Raw genomic sequence first — 24359 nt, forward strand, 5'->3', positions numbered from 1 at the left:
CAACAGAAACATGTGAATGAATTATTCATCCGTGACTTTTTTGAAGAAGGTTTGGCAGTCACTACAGTAAAACTTGCATCTGTGGGTGTCTGTAGTTTGGACTTTGTGTCCTCTTGCGTCACAGGGTTCATCGCATGCTTGTGTATTCTGGAGGATGGCGCGTTTTGTAGGTGTATAAACCATTAAGGTCTGCATCCACGGCTGAAATTACGCATGACTCACGCCACGTCCTGTGACTTTCTCCTCTCCCCCCTTTCAAGACCACCCTCTGTCACCCACTCCGCTGACACGCAGCCTGAGCACCATGATGAATTTCGGCCGAGCTGCGCCACCTTGACGGCATTTAATCATTGAGAAAAAAAAGCAGGGAACGTACTCATTCTTTATCCTCCTCCACTCTCACCCCGCCTTCTCTCCCTCTCTTCGTCTCCCATCTCTCCCGCAGTCTCCGGAGTGTCTGATCGCAGTAGGCTGCACACGGCGGCGACGGCGGCGGCGTGCATGTGTCGCGGAGCGGTGAGAGCGCTGCTCCGTCCTGCGCACTGGTTCACCGAATAACGGCGCTCGGTTACCCCGGTGGTGGCGGAGGGGGAGAAGTGGAGCCCGGACCAGGAGAAGCACCGCGGCTCTCTACAGCCCGCTCTCCGAAATCATGTTCGACTTCTTTCTACTCGTCTTTCTCGCCCTTTTCTCGGGATTATTTCCATGCGCCGAACCACTGACAGTGTCGGACAAGGATGAAGGTAAGAATTCCTTCTCGCCCGGGCCGCCGGGGATGCGCAGCCCGATTAAACTTGGAAGCAGAGTCCGCAGGAGCAAGAATGAAAATCTGCTCCGTGCGTAAAATAATCCTCGATCATGCGAAACAGACACGATCTCAGGTGTCTAATCTGCGTATTTCCAGTTTTGTGGGATGTCAGAGTGTTGGCGTGTAACGCATCCCTGCTGAGAAATCGGGGCACCTCAGTAGTAGCCCAACACATGGAACTTGCCCTCGGCATCCACCAGAACATTCGTATGCGCCTCGCTGGATGATTTACCCGACGCAGCAGGTGAACAGACCTGGTGCCAAAGTGGGGCTCGCATCTCCCCGAGCTGCGTCTTTGCCGTGGGGGGCAGCGCAGCGTCGGATGGAGACGTACTTGGTGGGACTTGTTCTGCACGGACAACTCTGGCCGCGATGCGCCCTCCTCCCGGTGCTGTCGGGGAACTCATTTATGAGCTGCAGCATATTGACCGTCGGCGGCCCGACAGCTGATTTAAAACGAGTCTCAGATTTGCAGCGGGCTGCGTTCACGGTTCCCCTCGGCGTGTTTGTGTGTGTAAAGATCATTAAGCTTAATGTTCAGCGGAGTCGTCTCTCCACAATTATCCTTTCGGTATGGATTTGTGAACAAGCTGGACTGAAAACATCATTTGAAACAGAGTTCTGTGCAACGGCAATCAGGCTCCTTAGACACCGTGTTTCTGCCTTTTAATTTATAGGACTCTGGCTGTGTAGGGTCATGGTCAGTTATTAGACCTGGACACAAGCGGGCTGATCCGAGGCAAACATGAGAGCCAGAAGACTTAGTTTGTTGCGAACACCCCGAATCTCACATCTCCAATCACAGCATGTGATGCAGTAGAGCTTTTCAGCAGGCAAGAGGAAAATACAGTTTACCTGTCTGTGAAAAGCTTCACTCGGCTCCTGAACCCCCCCCCCCCCCCCCCCCCCCCCCCCAGGGTGTACCTGCTCTGAGAGTCATTATAAAAAGTAAAAAATAAGGCTAAAGAAAACACCACAGTGCTACAAATAATTGAAAGGACCGATGGAGATTGTAATGTAACAATGCAGCACTGCGCCTTCTTAATGTGGTTTGAGCTGAAGAAAAACGACGTGCCACCGAGCCACCGGGTCGAGGCTATTAGGACACATTTTAGAGAGGGAGCATTTATGGTAGCACCTATTCACACAGCGTTCTGGACGCACCCTAGCCTTGCCAGCTCGTCCTGTCCTATTCTCTTGAAACACATCCAGAATAAATGAACGTTCCTGCGACTGTGTCTAAATGGATGGTAATGATAATGGCATATCTTATTTCTTCCAACACTGAAGCCGCTTGTTAGCCTAATTACTCAGAAATTAATTTGCCTTTCTGGTAGCAGCATTGCTACGTTGAATGCCAAGTAGAATCTGTGTGTGTGTGTGTGTGTGTGTGTGTGTGTGTGTGTGTGTTTTGTTCGTTCTTTGTGACTCGGGAGCGTTTCCAGACCTCATTCTTCACTGTGACTCCACTGTGTGTTCCACCCGCTTATCGTATGTGTCCATCTAATATCGAGCCGGCTGACCCTGCCTGGCGTGGCAGCACTCAGCTGATCTCCCAGAATGACAAGCTGGAGAATTCCAGACGCACATTTAGGCTTCTGCTTCCCAAATATGCACTCTGATCAAATTGATCACTGAATCAATAGCAGGTAAACATCATTCAGCACACGTTGCCTCGTTGAAGGTGGTTTGGGATGCACGCCACACTCTTCATATGATAGCGTGGCGAAGGGCAGTGAAATGTCCACACACTACGCTGTAATTAGGGGCTAATTAAGGCAGATCGTTTTACAGATGTGTGTAGCTGTGCCGTGTGGAATAAATTGCACGGTGGGCTTTTTAAAAATAAATTAAAAAAATCACATACAATAAAGTTAGTGTCATAAAGTCGGAGACCGTATTAAATGAATCCTTCAGCTATATTGACACACAAAAGCTGTGGAATATTTGCAGAGTGTGAAAGCCACAGATTTCATGCAACAAGGCGTGATGCTGAGTGATTGAGGCTGAACCGCTGCACTAATGTTGCACCGATGTTGCGCTTCCCCTTTTTACACACGCAGCCTGTAATAACGGCTCTGTAATGTGGCTTTTCATGTCCAACACGACCCCGGTGACGCTTTATCTCCGCTTGGCTCCGCGCCCCAACAAGTCATTTAAGATCGCCTCGGGTTGCGCGGCAGCACCAGGATTCAGTGATTTTGGAACCGGCGTCTAGAATAGAAGACGTTGCAGTACATGTTGCTTTGATTTTTTTCTCCCACCCTAAAAATCAGTCTCCTGTGAGTCTGACTTTATGAAAGTGGACCACGGCTGAGTAACGCGAACCTACTCTGCCAGTTGCAAAAAGCTTGCAAGATTAAAAGCCTTAAGATCAACTCCAGGCTGGGGCAACCATTGCCTCTCTTCTGGCTTGTACTTTCCAGAACCTGGACAATTTCACAAACCCATCCCTGAAACATAAGAACAGGCATGTGTGATGTTCCACCCCCCCCAACCCCGCCTTGCCACTTACTTCAAGTCTACTTTCTTGTAAACCTCAATAGTGCCACAGTTTGCATCAAAACGCCATTTAATCAAAGCCAAGGCTGTTGCTGAGGGGTGCCATGGACCAGCTGATCGATTTGGGCTTTAATAATCCTTGACATGTGCACAATGACTATATAACTCTGCTTCCTTAGTGCTGCTGACTTAAACAAATGCCCGTGCCACTTAATGCTGCTGCTGTATCCATATTTAAGAGCGGAGCCTGGGCACAGGAAATGGATTACAGTTGTACGTGATAAATTGCAAATAAATGGAGAATATGTAAATCACTTCAGGAAGTACATGCCAAGAAGGGATGGCTGTGAGGCCCCGCTGTATAAAGATCAGGATGTGGTTTTTACAGGATTTGCCGGGCACTGATGGTTGACCTTCAAAGGTTGGAGAGAATTCTGTTTTCATAGCTGCTCGTACATATTTCTCCCTGGAAATCATTAACAGAGAATAAGACAGCCTGCTGCAAAGCCTTTCGGCTTTTTTGTTTTTTCTCTGCCCGCATCCTGCTCTGATGTGGCAGCTGAAGTGTCGCCTCGGCGATAAATGATCCTCGGGATGGAAAGTGTCCAGCTGCTTGGTCGTAAACCGAGCGAGTGGGGAAACAGCGTGCGGTTTACAGGTGAGGCTCCATGAAAGGGCTGCAGAGGAGCTCCTGGGTTGATTTTGGGCTGGGATGACTTTGTGGTACCGCTGTGATTGGCATTTATTCGCTATTCCTGGAGCCGCTATTGACAGTTGCCTCGCAAGTTTATCTTAGCTGGAAAACCAGACAAGTCATCAGAAAAGGCTGTCAGTTACTAACATGTCGAGAAGGTCAACACCAGTTTGCTGGCAGTTGTGTCAGACCTCATTTTTCCCCCCCTGCTGTATTTTGTAGAGCACTTCGAACATCTGTGGGCCGTAACTGCCTTTCTGAGGTCTGTCTGAGGGGAGCGCTGAGGCAGCGTTTTTGGGGCGTGCAAATTTGGCTTTTTATGAGCTATGAAAAGACACTAAAACAGCTGATGCATTTATACCGCAATGCCAGCTAAGTGTTGCTGTCACTGAGCCGCTACATCTAACTCGGGTCAGAGGTCAAGTATATGGCTTAGACTTCCAGGAGGCGGCTCTCATCCCAACCCCCACTGGGAAAGAGCACGATGGCCCAGCTGGGCTGAGTTTTGGAATCGCGCTATGGATATTTGGTTGTGTCACCTTTGAATAATTCCCACCGCCTGGTCAGTTTACAGTTAATCGGTAATTTATTTGGTCAGGCCGTGAAAGCCTTTCTCTCTAAATTGACTTGAGGAATTGATTACAAGTGGAAGACGGGCCAACACTGTGACCCACATCGTCTGTGTTGATGTTTGTAGGTCGACTTACGCCCACAATATACAGTAGAGGGTCATTTATGAAACGTGAGCGTGTGTTTGTGTGCCTGTCTGTCTGTCTGTCTGTCTGTCTGTCTGTCTGTCTGTCTGTCTGAAAGTTCATGGTTGAGACTTGACATTTAGGCTGGTTTTACTGGGAAAAAGTCTAACTAGAGCTAAATGGACTCCTCAACATCATACAGTGGATAAATGGAGTGCTAATAATGGAACAGAGAAGCTAAATGGACTTGTTATTGTGGGACAGAGCAGCTTAATGGACTGGTTATAGTGGAACAAAGGGGATAAAATGACTGGTTAAACTGGGCCAAATGAACTGCGTGTGATCGGCATGGAGAACGGCGGCGCTCTGATGTTCAGCCGGTCTGTCGCTGCGCGCTGTGTCTCTGTGTACCATGCAGCGTGTAAATCTGTGCCGAGCGGCTTCAGTTATTTCCGTTTATTGATTTTCGCACCTACCGCGGTGCACCGATGGTTTTACATATTTGTGTTGAATCATCTCGGTTGTTTAACTGTGCTGATGCTAAACACTGGAGCGAGGCTGCACGCTGGAGCTGATAGCGAGGGCTTTGACCAGGCTTCCCTTTCCACTATAACTGGACTTTATTACCTAGATATTAGCACAGGTTTGAACGGCTATGTGTGTGAAATGAGTTTAATACCAGTGCTCTTTACACCAATGCAGAGAGCCTCTCTCCAGAAAAAGCTGTCAAGTTGTGGAGAAGAAATGTGACCCTATTAAATCAGTGTTCAAATGGCAGAAACTGAGGTGCTGCAGAAAGCCCGGCGTTCATTTTAAGGTTACAACTCAGAAATGTTAAGTTCCTTTTCATTTTTATGTGGTTTTTTTTGGCCTTGGATCCTCTGGCAAAATTGTTTGTTTTTTAGTCCGATATCAGTGTGGCTCCTCTGTCAGGGACGCTGCTTTGTGAGGTGAGGTTCGTGTCTAGAAAATTTGATCAACAAGGTTTTGATGTGTTCTTAATTGCCGTCTCTGCCAGATCTCATCTGCCTGCCTCTGTTTCCCCGATCTTATTTCTCCCTTTAATACGATCCATCTTGGGGAGATGAAAAGCAGCACGGGCTTAAATCGCAACCCTGGGAAAATGCAAGATGGCCGCCGCAGGTGGACCAGGAAAAAATGTGCAGGTCAGAAGTGGCGATGTCGAGCCTGGAGGAACAACGGCGGTGGCCAGGGGACCAGAGCGAGCTCTGCCGAGGCCTGGCCGAGGACTCGCTCTCCCAGCTGCCACCTGGCACAGAACAAGGTCTCAGGGCTCCATCATGCAGGCTTGGCCCAGTAATCCAGAACAGGGGAGGGATTCATACATCCACCAACAAGCTCCATTCAGCCGACAGACCTGAGGCAAGTTGCCGCTGCTACTGTGCTCGTCCTTCTGAGAGATATCGGCACACTTAAGCAGCTGAGAAAACAATTTACCATCGCGCTGATTAATTTTAATGTACAACTTGGTAATTGTCATTTTTTCACCCTTTATTTATTTAAATCTAAATTCGTTACGCTGTGATTGCCAGGCACTCAGCTAAAGGTGATTTTCTGGTCTGCCTGAATTGTTTTTCGCTCATTGTCACAAACCATTGCCTTCAACCATTACCCAGAATATAGATAAACAGAATAAATTGGCCTCTCGTCATCCCGACGCAGGCCTCCGCGCAGCGTGCGTGCTTTATATTTTGGCGCAGGGCTCTCAGCTAGAAGAGAAAACTTGAAAAAGCTGTGTATTTTATAGCCGCGCAAAGGCGAGCGGAAGATAAAAACACATGCAGATGCACAAACTCGGCTTTTGTGAAGTGGATGTTTGTGCCCAGCCTGTGTTGCGGCCCTCTGGCAGAGCTCGCTCCACTGCAGTGCTCTTCCACGGAGGACGGGGGGAATTACTGGCATCGTTTTCACGCTTGTGTGCAAAAGCAGTCAGTGGCTCCATCAACTGCAGCTGGTTTGTGCTCAGTTCATTGGGGGGGGGGGGGGGTTGTACTAAGAATATCTCCCAGTCCGATTCCTTCAGCATCAATTTTGAGGGAGGGGATATAGTGCACTGAGAGCTTTTTGAGCCTTAAATATTTGTGAGAAGTCCGCATCAATATTTTAATACACTTTGGTATGGCAGCGCACGGATTGAAAAGCAAAGATAGGAGCGCGCCGCCGCCCCACACCTGCAGCCTGGATGAATTTCCTCCCTCTACAGCTGTGATATGGCTGCCCCATGAGGATCCAGTTCATTTTTGTGGCTGCCCTATCAGTGAGTTTCTTTGTGTTAAAATTAGATTGCCAAATACATCACCACCAGCTGTCAGCAATCTGCCTCAGTATGATTCCCTAACATGCTTCCGAGCCGCTATTGATCTCTGGTCCACACCCTCCCGTCTTACACGGTGTCGGATTGGGAGTCCTATTAACTGTGCTCCCATCAATCACGGTTCACCCCGTGTTTGTTTGTAGCACTCTTTGATACGGTTAAAAGAGAGCTCACTCCTTCGTACTGCTTGGCTTTCTCTGTGGCTTCGTTCTGCGAAGCCTCATTTTTCACGGAGCGGAAGATGTGGATGCTCCCAAAAAAGTGATCAATTAGTGACGCAGACAGTAAATCTCCTGGATTTAATTGGTGACCTTCAATGTAACCCCAAAATCAGCTTTGAAATTTAATGGGAATATCAGAATGGGAAAGTTTTTTCCCCTTCAGGTTTTGGTTCCTGCCTGATTAACCTTTGGGGCTGATAGTCTGTCATTTTAGATATTTATCAATTGATTGGAGAAGAACCTGATCGTTAAAGGATATGAAAAAGCTTCTGTGTGATTTTGTAACGTGAATTTTGTTGAACAGTGTGAAGTGTTGAATTTACCAAATGCAACTATTTGGCAAATTTCTCATTTCCGAGTCTCTAATGCCAGTTTTAATGGGTTGTGGTAATTTTCCTCCTAAAAGTAATTATTAGTGTTGAGCTATCGATCAGAAAGGAGGGATTTGTGAAGGATGGATTACTGCTTCTAATTAACTAACAGTTTCTCTCACCAGGCGAACAAATGTCACCCTAAATCTTCCTAGAGTTCCACCCTTGCTCTCAGGCCTCTTATTTCATGCCCTGAAATTACCTTCAGCTTCTGTGACGACATCTTGTTTTCCAGTCCTTTACATAGACAAAGCAGTGTTGAGGCAGCAGTAAAACAAGCGAGATGATTCTGTTGGAACCACGGTTAGCGTTCCCTTTTTTCGGGATAGCTAGCAACAGACTGGCTGGCGCCATTGGTGGTCCTAGCCAGCGACTGACCTCCCACCTTTCTTACACCATATATACCTCTGGGCACAAATGGCTCGTGGGAATCGGTGCGGCCTCTGCATCCATGAGCTGGTGCTGCGTTGGTATTACTTGGTATCTGAGTCTCGTGTGTCTCATTTCCAAATAGAAATGATAGAATCATGAAGAAGAAGAAGAAGAAGTTCTCTTGACTGGTGAGAGAAACAATTCGTTAATCAGAAGGAGTGATTCTTCCTTCACACCCTGTCTTGCAGGAGAGCCTGGCCCAGATCTTTATCATCACCTGTAATTATCGATCTATAAATAATCTAAGACCCTCTTGGCCTTTTAAACACAATTTTACGTTTGTTGCCTGGAAATAAGAGTTAGTAATCATTATTCCAAAAGTCTGACAGCCTACTCGTCAATAAATTACTCATCAGTTCTACACTGTTGCACCAACAGTGTACAGCATGTATCGGCTTTTAAAATATATTATTGTTCACATGAATCATAGTATGGTACAGTATGGTATGGTTCAGTATAGTACAGTATAGTATAGTACAGTATAGTATAGTACAGTATAGTATAGTACAGTACAGTATAGCATAGTATAGTACAGTACAGTATAGTATAGTACAGTATAGCATAGCATAGTATAGTATAGTATAGTATAGTATAGTACAGTATAGTATAGTACAGTATAGCATAGCATAGCATAGCATAGCATAGCATAGTATAGTATAGTATAGTATAGTAGAGTACAGTAGAGTACAGTATAGTATAGTATAGTATAGTATAGTATAGTATAGTATAGTATAGTATAGCGCTTCCACTTCCTCAATATGAATAGTCCCAGTGAACCTGAACCACCTGAATGATGGCACAAGCGTTTCTTGGTCAGACCAGGTTTTTCTGTGCGATTGCAGCGCGACCTTGTCACTCCGGTCGACACGTTACACATACTTTGTCGGCCTGTGTGTGAAAACAACTTGTTGTCGTTCCAAAACTCGTCATACGGTGACATTTTGTCACGTCTGATTTGTCAGGATGCGAGCTACCCTTTAGCATCGCCAGCTTAAGTGCTAAGCTCTCGCTGCCATAACACGAGGCCCCGTTGGCTGATGTGGCCGACGTTGCGAGCCTTCCCTTCAGCGTCCCCGTCTGCCATAGCTCACGCCCTGTCCCATTCTGAAAAGTTCACATGATGCTGGATAAATGAAAGTCAACACCAATAAAAGTCACGTTCGTGACCTTGTTAGCGAGTCCATATGGCGTGTTTCTGGCTCGGCGTTGCTCTGACATGAAATCATTTTGCATCCAGGGGGCGTAGCTTCTGCATCTGCACGGTGCAACGAACCTCAACTGACACGCCGGGGATGAGGACGGACGATGAGAATCTCTCGCTGACTCCCACGCGGGCTGCAGCGTCCTCACACCCCCCCACCCCCCCATCTACTTAAATTCAGGTTTATTGAACCCAGACATGAAAACATATGTAAATGCATGTTTTCAATTTAGTAATGGCGACGCGGCGTTCATCTACGCAAATGAAATCGCTCGCGCACGTCGGGTAGCATAATGTCCACGGGGCCACTGCAGAGTCAGGCTTCTGGCTCCTGGCTGCCATCATGGATGCGATTGTTCGGCCGTCTCTGTCCTGCTCCGTGCCGGCCCCCTCCTGTGTCAGCAGCGCCGGATCATTTTCATTGCTTTGACGGGAGTCTGAAGTGAAGGGGAGCCGACTATCAGGGGTGTCGAGATCACACTCCTCAAATGACTCCCTCTGCCACCGATCATCAGGTCGGCCGAGACAATGGCGTCACCGTTGAAGGATGTGACAACATCTCCCGCCAGCTCAGCCTTGAACAGAGATGCGGTGCCATCCTCACTTTGGACTTTCAGCAGGTGATGACCAGCAGTGTCTCCGACTCCCGCTGTCCCCGAAATCTGTTTCCAAGCCCCCCAATGTCTCATCACCCTCAGGCTGAGTTTGTGTCATTCTCCCAGACTGACATTCTGCAGAGTCGGGGTATCAACTTTTAAAGAGTCGGACGCTCAAGGTCAACCTGATCTTCAGCCCCAGGCTTCCTCATGCAAATGCTAACCTGTTTCTGGTCGGCGGGGTGGAGACCCCACCCGTGGTTAATGGAGAATTGCGATTACAGCACAGTTCATTGAGCTCAGGTAGGCTGCAGCAAGTACATGCAAATGTAAAAATCTGTGCAGTAGGAGGTGCAGATCAATGCTAATCAATAATTAGACAAGGTGCTGCTGGTTACCGCTAATGCATTAGCTGACGAGCCATCATGAGAGTGTCTGCAGATGTGTTCATGCCTGGGTTCTTGATGAGATTTATTAAAGGAGCGGGTTTCATTTTTGTCAAGTGACTGAACCAACACGGTGTAATCTATCTTACAGTGACTACACCTGTCCGCTCTCATAAAGCTCCTGTTTCTCTGGGCTGTCAACCAGTGATGGTCCAATTTCAGCCACCCTGTTTTTTTGTTTTTTTTACTGGAACGCATCATTGCCTTTGAGGATCGGAGTTTGGGTCTACACTGAACCAACGGCTCGCTAAAGCTCGAGCGTTATGCAAATAGCATCTACAGTAGCATCTTCTCCAAATCCCTGCTCCTCCTCTTGTTCATTGTGCGCATCCTCAGTTTACCGCTGAGTGCGTAGCAGTATTTTATTTATTGCAGCTCGTCATTTACCAGTTTGCTGCCTCGGTTCGTGACATGAAAATTGTATTTAGCATGCCTTCACTGTCACTGCAGGTTGACATACGACGATATTTACCGTCCCCTTTCCAGCAGAGAGGATTGTGGGTCAGCAGCTGCCGTTTTGTACACAGATGAAGGTTGTTTTTGGTGCCTGTTTTTTGGCAACTTGCACGAGTCCACACTCCAGAGACCAGACCTAATTCAAGCATTGACTTTATATAAATCAATAAGTAGCGGCTGATGCGTGTGGAGCCGCGCTCCCTTCAATTTAACGGACTGCATTTTCTTGTCGTTACTGTCTCATCATTTCAAAGCGCGCTCTTTCTACAAGCCCTTCTGTCCTGTCTCATTAATTAAAGGCCTTTCTTGGAGGAAAAACTGAAGAATAAATCAAGGGAAGAAAAACTGTAGCATTTGATGGGGCCCTTTGTAAGAACCCAGCACATTAGTGAAGCATTTTAGATGGAAAAAATGAAAAGTGTCCCAATTTTTTGTGCAAAGTTTATTAACTGTGATTGACAAAAGACAGCGTCTTCATGGTGATAGTTGAAAAGCAACAGATGTTTTTGTTTTTTTTTATTTTGGTAGCAGAGGAGTTAACTCTTTTGCAACAGGTTGCTCGGCTTCGTGAGGCGGTTCCTTTTGACGAACAAGCAGCGTGCGCTGCGTCCCCGTTTGGTGTTCGACTTAAGCTTGATGTTGGATGAAAGCTGTCGCCTCTGACTGCTCCAGCCCTTGAAGACGGGGACTGAGGTGTTCGCCGCATAACCCAGCGGAGACGTCGCATCTGTTCACATCATTAGAGAATCATTTTATCCTCATCAATCAAGAAATCGCAGTGGAGAAACCAGATAGTGTTTACAGACCAAGTGATGAGGATATAATTAGACAGCCAACAATGACAAAACAATGCCAGTGTTCCTTTGTCAAATTGTGATCTGATTGGTTTACTGGAAACATCACTTGGTGCCTGCATGAGCATCTTAAAGGGATCATATTTTCTTTGAAATTAAATAATCTCTTCAGTAACAGACTCATTTGACGCGAATGCTTGAACAAAAACCTTTACAAATGCTCATTTACATATTTAATTTCCCTGATGTGTAACCAGAGTAGTCGTATCCTACTTTGGTTTGTATAATACATCATATTTTATACGTGTATCAGTAGCAGACGCGCTAGTTATTCCTACTACTAAAGCTACTTAAAGTGAGCAGAAGGGCATAAAGCTCCATTCTTGGGCTTCAGGGTTCGGCCTGTAATAATCACAACATGAGCATGGAAAAAATGAGAAAGCAGCCATATTTTTCCAGTCCCACCCAGAGAAAACAGTCATCAGTAATGTCTGCGGGACCGTGGAGGTGTGGGGGTGCCAGCCCTCACCCTCATGTTTCCATCCATTAGTCACTAATTACATTAGTAGTGTTGGAATATTCATCTGTTATTGATGTCAAGGGCATGGCTAAATTCCATTAAAGAGGCAGAAATTCCTTTTTTATCAAGTTAAGGCTTCATTTCATATTCATTCTTGTATCACTGTAATATGAATAACATGAATATTCTGTTATTTTTTGCCACAAATACAACACAGACACTGTAGCAAAAACAAAGCCGAAGGATTCTGCCCTATTAAATAGATTTTAAAGCCAAAACGTTCTTTATCCAGCTTAAACCCTGAAATCCAAACCTGGTAAAAGCCACTTGGAGGCTGCTGTCTTTATTATTCACGGCTGCATTTGTCCCAGTTGAGTGTCTATATGAGGCTAATTAATCAGACGTCTGACTGCTTATAAGCTTCATTTTCCCTCTGTCAATGAGGCTCAACTGCATTATGATACACAAACAGGAGCCTAAAGTTACCAGCAGCAGTAAAACAAACCAAATCAATAAGTCTCTTCCGTTTTGACTTTAATTAGCAGCAATAAATTCCGACTCTGAGCTTTAATGATGAAGTTGACTGATGTGACAGGGGTGTTGATTTAGTGCCGATTGTTCCTCCGGTCGTTCATCTCGCCGCTTGTAAGTTCGCCTCAATCAAACGTACAGCAATTACGTCTCACCCCGTGTTATTAACCTCTGACAGCAGTCAAAACCGGCCCGTCTTTTCTGTGCATTCCTGTTGTCACACATTGTAATGACAATAATTGCCTGTGCGACTCTTTACCTAATCTCTGCCGGGAAGGTAGAAATCACCTGACAAGTGGTTTGTGTAACCGAGCGACCTCTTCAAAGTCGCGGCGCGCCGAGGCGTCCTATTAAAGATGCTGACAGGCGTGTCGTGGCGTCGTCACGGCGACGGGAAACAATCAATTCTAAAAATAAGGCGCGCCGTTGCAAGAACATCTCGGAGGGTTGTCATCGTCAGATCTGTCGAGCGTGAGTTGTCAGCTCTCATTTTTAGACGCTCCCGCTTGACCTTAGCCTTGTCGCGCTAACAGAATCCTCCTCGTCTGACTCAAATTTACCTCTCTGATTTATCAGTCAGAAATGTCGGTCCAGGCGGGACGTACGCCGGCTCCCCGGGACGTACACCGGCTCCCCGGAGCGCTTTGATGCGCTCGCTTCCGTCCTGAAACGAATCTCCGGCGATGCTGATTTCTCTGTGGGCCGTGCCGCCTACGCACTCCTTTTTTCCCGGGTTCTCTCCATCCAGCACCCCTGACAGAGGTCTGTCTCCACGAGACTGTCCCCACACAGGACAGCCGCTTGTCACCGTGGTGACTGTGTCCCCGGAGGAAGCTGCGGGAGCGATGCTGAACGTTCCCAGGACGTTAACGGAGATCCGACACCGTCACATGTAATAATATTAATAAGTTAGTCGGGATGGGCATGTTTTTATTAGATTTCGCCGCGGTTTCGGCTCCTGAACCCAAGCTAACAGGTCAAACCAAGGCCACTCGTGCCTGCCGAGTGCACGAGGAATGATTGACAGCTTGTCAGTCACACCTTCTGTCTGTGATTGGTTGTTTTCGCTGGGGGCGGTTCTTGCAAATCAAATTAAAGGCATCAGACTGATTCTTTCCCCCACATATGAGTTTACTCAGGTACAAGTGTCAGGTCATCGTGTCCGTTTTAACAAATAGCATTTTTAAATTGCAAACTCCATTCATAAAACAGCTGGAATTCCCAGAAGTGTCAGGGAGGAACAGACTCTTCAAGTTCTTTGCTCGCCTCGTCAGAAAATGCTTATCTTGGATTGGAAACAGCCCGTCTGGCTCACAGCACACTTACAATATTTACAGTGACACAGAAGGAGTGTAAAATCCTATTATTTCAGTATTAAAGGAGGCTTTTAGGTGAAATAACCTCCCGCAGATCCGACACATCGTTCACTGTGAAGACTCGTCTTCTGGTGCTGAGGATTTGTTCCGTGCACATCAAACAAGCAATTATTTCACTAATCAAAGCAACGCGGTGTAGCTTCATATTTCATTTCCAGAAATATTGGGCCATTTTCAGACGTTCTTGGAATCATTTCCCCGAGCTTTTACCCCCCCCACCCCCCACCCCCCTGCCACCCTAATTTTTTATGGCTACACAAATTTTTGAAAAGCTTCAATGTGGAAAATAAAGATCCAAAAAGAGAGATTACGCAATGTGAGGAGTAAGTCGGATAAGTAAGTCCTAGATGACGAGGTATAACTAGCTGTTGCTTCGTTTTGTACACGCTCCATTACATTTATGTTTCGGATGTTCGCTCACGATCCGAGCGCCCCGTGTTTGTAGATCCATGCCTGCCAGCAGATAACAGGAGGACGGAAGAGGAGATGATCAGACCGAGGTTGAAATGCCGTCAATGGAATCAAACAGCGGCCACTTTAAGGAGCGTTTCTTTCAGATGGATGTGGGGGGGGGGGACCTCTGTGCACCTTCAAACCTTCCATTTCCATAGCTGCTCGGGCAGCTTCAGGCAGCGCTTCCCTGTGGATCACCAGCTCTTCATTATTAAAAGTCCCCTCGCAGACCGTCCTCCAGATTCCTCCGACGTTCCGGAGCGTGGAGCCGTGGCTCCCGGTCCTTCTCCGCTCTCGCGACCTCGTTCTGCTTTAAGAGTTGCAGTTGAAGAAGCCTTGTTTTTTATACCAAACAGCGGGATGGCAGAGTGGAATCACCCTTTCACACCATGAAATATTGATGAACGTTCTTTTATACAGAGAAGCTGCAATTACAACGCAGCATCGATGCTGGACAGGCAGCAAAGTTCGCTCCTCGCCGCCTGGGTACCTTGTTTATTTGTTCCGGGTCAGTTTTGTTAGCTTGTCCTCTGAATTCTGTCTTGTTTATGTGAGAATGGGAATTTGGCTGTCGCATAAACATCAAAAATGCATCCACCATTTGAGCTTGACCTCCCGCTTCATCCTCTTTAAACATTTATTTGTATAGGTTTACGGCACATGTGCAGTTTTTGTTCCAAAATTCATGCTAGCTCTTTGGAGAAGGTGTTGTTAGGAATGTTTTTTTAGATTTATTTAAGTAAGGTGAACCTGTTCACACCCCTGTGATGGTGTAAACCTTACAAATACGCTGTCCAGCGTTTTAAGGTCTACTTGCACATTTTTGATACAAAAGGTCTGAAAGCAACGCTGATAAAGTAGAGAAGTCATCTGCAGTTCATCCCACTCCTACACACTTAGTGAGAAAGGACAGAGATGTGCACATGGAGCGTGTGTGTGCACGTGTGTGTGAGTGTCAGATGGCTATTGATCGAGGATATAAAAATAACTTCTATGAAAAGTCTTCAGAACATGTGCGCAGCAGATTTTGATCATGTTACGCTGTCATCACCCAGTTCAGAGCTGCGGGTGCGGACGAGATGTTTGTGATGAAAGTTCCTTATTTTAATGGAGGTTAGAATCATGAAATGGGTAAAAATATTTCCAAACACCCTTTTGGGAGACAAGTGAAATGAGAACTATATCATCTTTCTCAAAGGTGGGGAAACAACAGAAGCCAAACTCTGCAGGTGAAGCTAGCTTCTCCAGCGGGCTGCGATGAAGACAGATTAACCTGATAACGACTCAAACGGTGTCACATCGTTTGTCTAACAGTGTGACCAGCTCACATTTAATTCTGTGATATTAAAGCTTGATGTGGTTTGCTTACATTAAGCTACACCTGTGGGCTCGTAAAACTGGATTTAATGTGGGCTAAATTAGCTTACTAGGCTAATGGCCATGGCTGATAGATTCAATTGTTGTTTCATGAATACTCACAATCACAGCTACCTGATGGGGTGTTTTTTGCTGCTGAGCTTATTACAAGCTACACTGTTAGCATCTGCCTGCTCCAAATCCAAACTGGGAGTTTCTTATCAGTAAGCTAATCCGATTAAGTTCATTAGGGCTTCCTGTGTGAGGTATCTGATGGATTCTTGTGAACAGACCTCTCTGTCTTCATCAGAACCGACAGCTTCGGCTACGTCCTGCCGCCTTCCTCACGAGTGATATGTGGCGACTGCATCGGCCAAAATCTGTCACGCCGACGCCTCGTGACACTAACAAATTTCACTTGTGTATTTTTTTTCTTCTTCTTTAAGCTGCTATACCCCTTTTTGTCAGTGGAACAGTGCTGGAGCGCATCCCTGCATACAGGGACAGCATGGTACAGCCCTGAATGAGTCAGAAGGGCCTTGTGTCAGCACATGTAATGTACACACACATGCAACAATAAAAGCCCTCTTTACAATTGATTTGAATCATAATTGGTGCATGTAACCTTTTACAGTATAGAGGCTTCAGTTCAGTACTTGAATGTAAATACAGGCACAATAACCCTATTTGAATGTACTGCGAGGCCCATTCAGACAATCACTAGCTAAACCTCGACCTTGGTTCTCCAACACTTCCTGCACATTCAAAGATTTTCTCTTGCGCACACATGAATGAAAAGTGTATTTAGACATCTTCTTCACCCCCGAATACTTTCCATAGAACAGGCGTACATTTGTCAGACCTGATACTGCGGGACGTTTGAATACTTGGAATCAAGCTGTAACACCAGAGTGTGTAAATAGTCTCAAAAGAAACATGTTGAAACATTGTGAACCGTTTCAATCAGTACGCGCAGCAGGAGGCTCCGGCTTCCACATTCAGCGTGGCCACAGTTTGCTGCCATATGTGCGGTGGTGATAACAACAAAGAACACTGTGCACAGACGCACCACTGCGCCGCGAACAGCTTGAACTCCTCCCCTCTTTGAATTAGTGCTGTAAACATGCGTGCTATTTATCCCCGTTCTACGGAGTCGGTCCATGCTGAGGAGAAGATGGACAACTCACTCGATAAAGCCCAACGTTGTGCATGTGGACGCGCTGTTTGAGAGCCGCAGGACGTATGAAACATGCTTCCCTTTTGGGGAATGTGGTGCAGGGATTTGCAAGACACACAGCTGTTCAAATGGTCAACTTCTCAGCTGGTGTAGAAGCAAATTATAAGTTTTTTTGTGGTACTGATTGAGGGATTGTCAAGGAAGGTGTGAACCCTCAGACTGTTTGCTAGTTCTGGTCAGAAAATTTGAACAAAACAATGAAATTAATTATCAACAGAGGGGCGACAGAAGAAATAAAAAGATGACATTCTAACATGCTATTGTTAGCCGCGCACCAAATTGTAACTGATTAGCGTCCCTGACAATTGCGACAATTGACAGAATGAAAGAGGCATTGTGAGCACGAAGGAAGCTTCGAGAAAATGAATGCCACAGGAATATTTCAGTGGAGTCATTTAGAAGGAGCTCTTTTTTCATGGCTATTCTTCATCATTTAGATTTAGCCAGATTTAAAAGAGAATTGGAACACGGGTTGTCTCGTGGAGCTCTCTCCTTTGTCAGAGTTGGTTTTCGCTACTTTTCACAGGCGCAGCCGGACCTTTTTCTTGCTTTTGTATGATTTGCATGAATTGTTTCTGTGTTTGCGCCTCCATTTCTGCTCTTTTGTTGTGTGAGCAGGTCTGCTAGTGAATACTAACGTGGTCAAGCGATGTAGCCTCTTCGTCTAGTGCTTGGCAAAAGCTTACAGGTTTATTGCTGCCAACATCAGAATTTGAGTGTGAATCACAATGTCTTACTGTATTACATTCCCTAAAGAGTCCAGCACAGTTCTTTTCAAGACAGGGATGCTTAATATAACAGATCACGACCCAACTGAAGCTTGTTGGTCCATCAGACTAGTAGCTAGTTTTGGCAAACGCAAACTCTCATGAAAACCAGACAGTTTGAACTAAAGTGCGTTGACAGTGATGCGTTGTTTTTAATGCTCTACTCCAGACTACACAATAGCACCGTGCGTACTGAGTGGAAGACTGTGCACGGACTTCCGTCGTCCCTCGACGTAGCTTTTGTGATTATGATTTCTTGGCTCTGGAATAAGCTAGATCTGAGCCAAGCTGGGAACTTGCCACAGTGTCCGCTAGTATGATTAGATTTAGTAATCATTTTAATGTAGTCTAGGAACACGCCTCCGTACACGAGCGCCCTGCTTCCCACTCCCACCAGGGTCCACCAATGAAAAGTGGCTCTGGACCAGCGAGGGGAAATCCGATCCGGGGAGCCAACACAGTCAGTGTGAAGCGTCGTGTTTACGTTTAAATAGTGCCAATTTGCTGCTTAACAGCAACCGTTATCAGCTCCCATTGAGGCCAAGATAATTGACTATGAATTTGATTTTCTCAGTCCAAACATGATTATGTTGTTGCTTAGTGGGTGTCTGCAAATGCCGGTTTCTGGAGCAGGAATTCAAAGGGAAACTATCGACTGAGCCGCCGCTCTGAGAAAATTGCGCTTAACTGCCATTCCCAACGTCTCCACGAGCAGACGTTTCTGCAGCGGAACACAATTAGCGCACGTCAAGCTCCTACAAAGATCTCAGCTCACCTGTCTGCATATTATACAGCTACATCTGCGCTCCCGTTTCCGAGACGTGAGCGATTCTGTTTTGTTTTTTTTCTTAATCCAATTCAAATCGGAGAGAGAACGTGGACAAACGGACGTGTCCACCTCTCCATCCTACCAGACTCCCGGAGCGCAGCTATCCGAGTGGCCGCCGCTGAAACCTCCACACGCCTCGGTTAATTAAAGGAGCAGCGAGTCCGGCCGCCTGCTCAGCAGCCCCCCCCGCCCCGGCAGACTCAGCCATAATAAAATAATCTTTGTGTTTGGAAATGGAAGTGATTGTTCCTGCCGGAGTGATGGGCCGTGACACTGCTGGGCCTTTTGTTGCTGTTTAAAAAAATAAATAAAAACCTGCTGATGGTGCAGAACGTTCCCCCGGTCGGCCGAGACCCTCTCCGCTCTCCGCCGCTCTAAATAAAATCAGGACCAGATGACATGATGGGAGACGTCCCAGGCGGCGCGGCATCGGGGGCAGCCGAGGCGTCTTTGACATTGGCTCGGAGGGAGGTGCCAGAGTGGAACACTTTAGTCTGACTTTCACACTTTTACGGCGTTCCCTCGATGGCCAAACGCCGTTTTATGTAACAAATGAAAGCGTTTGTTGATTCACTTTTCTTATTACTTGGAGGAGGCGCCGCGTTTTCCTTCAGCAAGGGCACACGTTCACGAGCACTTGGTCCGTCTTCTGATCCGGAGCGCTTCAGGGAGGGAAGGAGGGAAACGCGTGCTGCAGCCGCCGTGCTGGCTTCTGATTGGCTGCTGGAAATATTGGCGCTTTTACAAAAGGACGAGCGAAACGACCCCGGATGTGCTGAGATGATATTTCTGATTGGAAACTGTGGACGGCGCCCGTGGAATTTCAGCACATCTGCGGCTCACCTGTTACCAGCTCCGACCCAATTTGGGTGCTTAAAAATTTTACTGGTTCCATCATCATCATCATCATCATCATCTTCATCACCAACTCATCATCTGCTGTATTTACAAGCAAAGAAAAACGCATTCAGTCGCAACATTTCATCCTGGTTTTACAGCTGCAGATTTGTAAACGGCTGAATCTAAAGAGAGCGTTCACGCCTGATAGGCTCCGCCTCCAACAGCAGCTCCAGGTTTTACTTTGGTTCTGCTTTTTTGAACGGCCACATCGCATGTTTGATCCAGTTAAAACAACAGACGCGTTGTGGGTTAACGAACTACAACAACCCCAAAAGACCCACGAGCGTTGAGCCTTTGAGGTGAGCCCACGTGGCGTGCTGCGGGTGCCGCCGGTTCCTGTGTGCGTGCAGGAACAAAGCTGAACCGCCATAACTCGCCTGTAATTCTGCAGCATCCAGGTGAGAGAAGCCTCTCAGAGAAGTGCCTGTAATCATGCTTAATGTTCCGTGGAAGACGCCTACCCTGTCTCTGTCCTCCCTCATCACAGAGGCTTCACTTGTGCCGGTGTTAAGTGTCGCTGTGTGCGCACGTATGCGCACGTGTGCGCCCTGGCAACACGGGGCTTGACAGCGGCACATTTGGCTTCTCAGCGGACCATGGAAGTGCAACTCAGACTTGGAAGTGCTCAGATGTCTCTTCATAGGCCGGTCTCGTGGTGCGTGACCTTATTCCCAGTGACATTTTCAGCCATTAATCTGCAGACGTATAGTGATGGAGAACCTCTTCGGGGGTTACGGTGCGTTCATGTCGCCCGGTTTCTAGGTGGAACCGAGGTCGTGCGGCGGCGAGCTGAAGGTAGGGTGGAATTTGTCTCTGCTTCAGTCCGCTGCAGACGGAGGGAGTTATTGTTGCTGTTTTGAGCGGAAGAAGACGGCCGTCGTCGTCAAACTGCTCTGCTGTTTAACGGTTTCGCTGAAGCAGGAAGGGCGCTGTCGGTAAAGCAGAGCCACACAGCTGTGAAATGCTGCTTTTATGCTTTTTACAGCTTTGGGAGATTTCAATTTCACATTTAATTTGTAGATAATCAGAACTCTCCTCCGACGGATATGAAGTCACCTGTGTGCTAAACCTGGTTTAGAGCTCGTTTGTGATAGTTGTTTCAGTCGTGCTGTCAAAGCTACACGCTCACATTAAAAGTGGACAAACTGATGGATTTTAGCGTAAACCCATATTATTGGGGGGATTTAAGATTTCCTAATTGCACTCAGCCAACACGGTTCAATTCAGCTCTCTCATCATTAAAAACCATTAACACTGGCGGCCCTCAAGGGCGTGTGTTTGTCCCCCTTGTTATACTTTGTACACAAACAACTGTCCAGGCAGCTTAATCTGAACGTAGTTTTTTGTTCAGTGTACAGATGACGCAGCCTTAGTTGGCTTTTTAAGATCTGAAACACCATCTGTGGAGGGTTTTGGGAGGTTAAAGTCAAAAAGACCCGAGGTGGTGGCTGATTTTGTAAAAAAAAAAACCAACCTGTTCCCCTCTGCAATAAACATGGTGAGCAAACCAAGAGGATCTCAACTCACACATAGCGAGTTGAAAGAGACAATAAATATATAGAATTAAAAAAAAAAATCAGCCAGTCCAGGACGTCCAGGTGGGACTTTTCAGAATAGAGCGACGTGTCCTCCACGTGTTCTAGAAACCGGTTCGGCAGACTGTTCTGACCTTTGTCCCCCTCTGCACGCGTCAGAGATCAGGCTGAATTACAAACGCACGGCGAGGACAGCCAGGGAGGTCATTGGGACGCTCCGCCGTCGGCAGCCCCGTTGTACCATGAGCTGATGTTAAAAGAAGGCAGACGAGCGCCTCGCTGACCGCGCTCGTGCGCTCCCTCCAGAGGTGGCGGGTCACAGGGTGGAAGCTGGCAACAGGAAGTCTGAACAGCGAGATGTAATAAACCACTTGTGATGCGATTGTAAATGATGTCCTGCTTGATTTATGTATCCATAGTCTGAAGCACGACGTGTGCCTGATACTGACTGGCTGTCTGTTGTGGTTTCTGCCTGCTCTTCTCTGGTTTTTCTCATGTTCCCTTAATAACATATAATAACAACATATAATAAGGTTAATCTTGCCTTGCTGACGACTTGACAACCGACTGCTGCAGCAGATGAGTGTGTAGGCAACATTCTTAAATTAATCCACATGCGTGAGCGTGTTATGCAAGCGTTTGCTAAGTTTTCATCTGCAGAAGTCTTCTTGGCTACCGGGCATCGTGGGATGTGATGACAGCTCTTCATCTTCGAAATCACCTCTGGTATAGGCTCATTTCAACCTGTACCTGTGCTACCAGCTGGAGCAGGGGCTCAAAGTGACGTGGTAATTGAAAGTGACAGTTCTGCGAACTGAGAGCTCCGACCCTTGAACTGGGACTCCAGCAGATTCAAGGAACGGCCTGAAGAAAGAGCTGGGAGCTCTTCAGCAAGAGGCCCTGCGAGAAGTAACCGGCGAACTTCTTAAACGGTGAAATGCTGGACTAAACTCCTTTGTGAGCGATCTCATTGTCGGATTTTCTTGTGTCATAATGAGTAGTTTCCTACAGAGCTGAGCTATAGAAGTGGAATAGTTGGGAGCTGCGCTGTGACAGGCGTGTCACGTCAGAGTTGTCAAAGACGTCCTGCGTGTGAGGGGTGTAATCTTCCAATCACTGGTGACATCTAAAAGCCTGCGCAGCAGGACTTTTGAACAGAGCAGCAGATAATTATCCTTCTCCAGAGTCCAGGCGGCAGCTGCACTGGAAACAGTGCTTTTGTAATTGAAATGGGAAGACAAAGCTTGGCTTTTTTTACGAATGTAATAGCTCAGAAGAGGTAATGATGTATGTATTACAAAATAACCACATTTACCTTCAGTCTTATATACAGACAGCCTCTGTGGACGGACATACCGGCATCTCTACGATAACAGCTCCTTTTATAGCAAGAGGCAGAGTAAAGTGGAACTTGTGTTGTTGTTAAATTGGAGGAATAATGTCTGCTGGGACCAACAAGTGTGCTCTAATATTACATCCTGAACCATTTCCGCTGTATTCTTCCTGAGAATGAGGACCTTGGACACCAAACTGGGTCCAGAGGTGCAACAATTTGAAGGTAATCCCATCAGCATGCTTTCAAATGTGATTAGACGTCAATTTAGAGTAAAGTTTGAGATTTGGACATTATTGAATACGTTGAGATTAGGTTAGTGTGTAAGAATGATGAAGAAACCAATCATCCACGGCAGCAGTCTGCGACTCTACAGCTTCCTAATTGGCTACTTTAATTAACTGTCAGCGGCTTTGGCTCTATTGTCAACACACAACAGGTTATAACTGAAAGTCAATGTCAATCAGTGTTTCCATCTCACTTTAGTCAGCTCACAAAAAACACTTTTTATTTTATTTTTTCTAACATCAGTGTAGAGGCTGAGCTTTGCTTCCTGAAGCTGTCTTTCCATCGCCACAGATAAAATTGTGCATCCCATCTTCGCTGGAGTTTATTGCGATGTCCTCCCAACTGGTGACCCCGTTGTCATGCAAATGTAGCCAAATCATGTAAAATAAACAGCTCTTACGTGTCGTAAAACCAAGGCTTTTGGAGCAAACCAACATGTTTAACAGTGGCACAATGGCCGGCGTTGAGCAGTAATAACGTGTGTATCTGTTGACAGACTGTCCAAAGCAACCATTATCCACTCCTCCTTTCTTATCTCAGCCACCTGAAATTGCATTAATGTTTGCTCTCTGCTGAGCTCCGCGGACAACATGGCCACACTTCGGCTGGAATCCAGTCTGGAAATCCTTTCGTGATGTCTTTTTCCAATGATGGAATGTGAAATTAGGGCTCATGCTGGAAATGGAAATGCTTCATACTTCAGGGTCGAGGGTTTAGGGGGTTATATAGGCGGCAAGGGCTGCCGGATTGTTTCTGAAGCCTTTGGAACAACATCATTATCACGCTAGAATAAGCTGGGGGGGGGGGGGGGGGGGGGGGGGGGGGGGGGGTGGGGGTGGGTTGGCTTGTTGCAGGTAACAGGCTAAGTTGAAGATGATGCTCAACCCATCATCTTTTGATGAGGTCATCCGCCCTAATCATCATTTTGGAGGGTTTGCATGGGCAGTTTTTTGTTAAAGTTAGATTGCTCGCTGAGCTGTAGGTTTGTATTAAAACCTTCAAACCACATATTTGTTTTGTCGCTATTGTTAAGAAAAATAGTTTTAGGGCAGAAACCTCTCTTATGGGGAGTTGCGGGTAGAGATAGAACCCTCCAGAGATGCCAAACCTCTGCTTTCAAGGAACTCCAAATGCTTTTTTTGGGTTAGACCGGAGCAATTCAACACAAATACGTGTGGAAAACAATAGAGAAATGAAGAAGAAAAAGAACGGTTAGCGTAGGAATTAAAAACAATGCTGCAATGGCGCCTTGTCATGTGGGCAGATGGCTTTTTCTTTGGTTTTTCGTTGGTCCTAAACTTACGTCTCCAGCTGTTCTCCTCATATCTGCCCCTGAAATAATGTAGTCAGAGCTCCGAATTCCGAGCTGAATCAGTAATGAACCGAGTCAAAAGGTGCCTGGATCCTATTTTCAAAGGTATCACCTTGAAGTGACTTTGAACTAACACATTTCACAGTAACTCTCGCTCATTTCCTGTCAGACTGGACTTTCAAAACACTTTTTACCGCAATTCAGATACTCGCCATAAAAAAAAAAAGAGTCTCATCCACCAGTGTTGCATTAAAGTTGCTAATGAGGGAGTACAGGATGGCTTCCGGGGCCATTAGATCTCTGCACAGCATCAAGTGCATTCTGCAGTTATTTCCTTTTTAAAGCCAAATGACATATTATCAGGCACATCA

General features: G+C 46.5%; 1 protein-coding gene across 5 annotated transcripts in view; it reads left to right on the forward strand.

The window, feature by feature from the left end:
* Window positions 1-291: 291 nt before the first annotated feature.
* lrp1bb (low density lipoprotein receptor-related protein 1Bb) overlaps window positions 292-24359 on the forward strand; it is a 160113-nt gene continuing 136045 nt past the window's right edge. For 4 of the 5 annotated variants that reach the window (XM_057036371.1, XM_057036383.1, XM_057036377.1 and 1 more), the window contains exon 1: window positions 293-743. In XM_057036371.1, coding sequence (XP_056892351.1) covers window positions 653-743 — 91 coding nt within the window. In that variant the 5' untranslated portion in view covers window positions 293-652. Of the gene's footprint in view, window positions 744-24359 lie in introns of all 5 variants that reach the window. The other variant, XM_057036399.1, reaches the window with a different exon arrangement.

Source organism: Takifugu flavidus, chromosome 1 (assembly GCF_003711565.1).
Source record: "Takifugu flavidus isolate HTHZ2018 chromosome 1, ASM371156v2, whole genome shotgun sequence".
NCBI classification, from domain to species: Eukaryota; Metazoa; Chordata; class Actinopteri; order Tetraodontiformes; family Tetraodontidae; genus Takifugu; species Takifugu flavidus.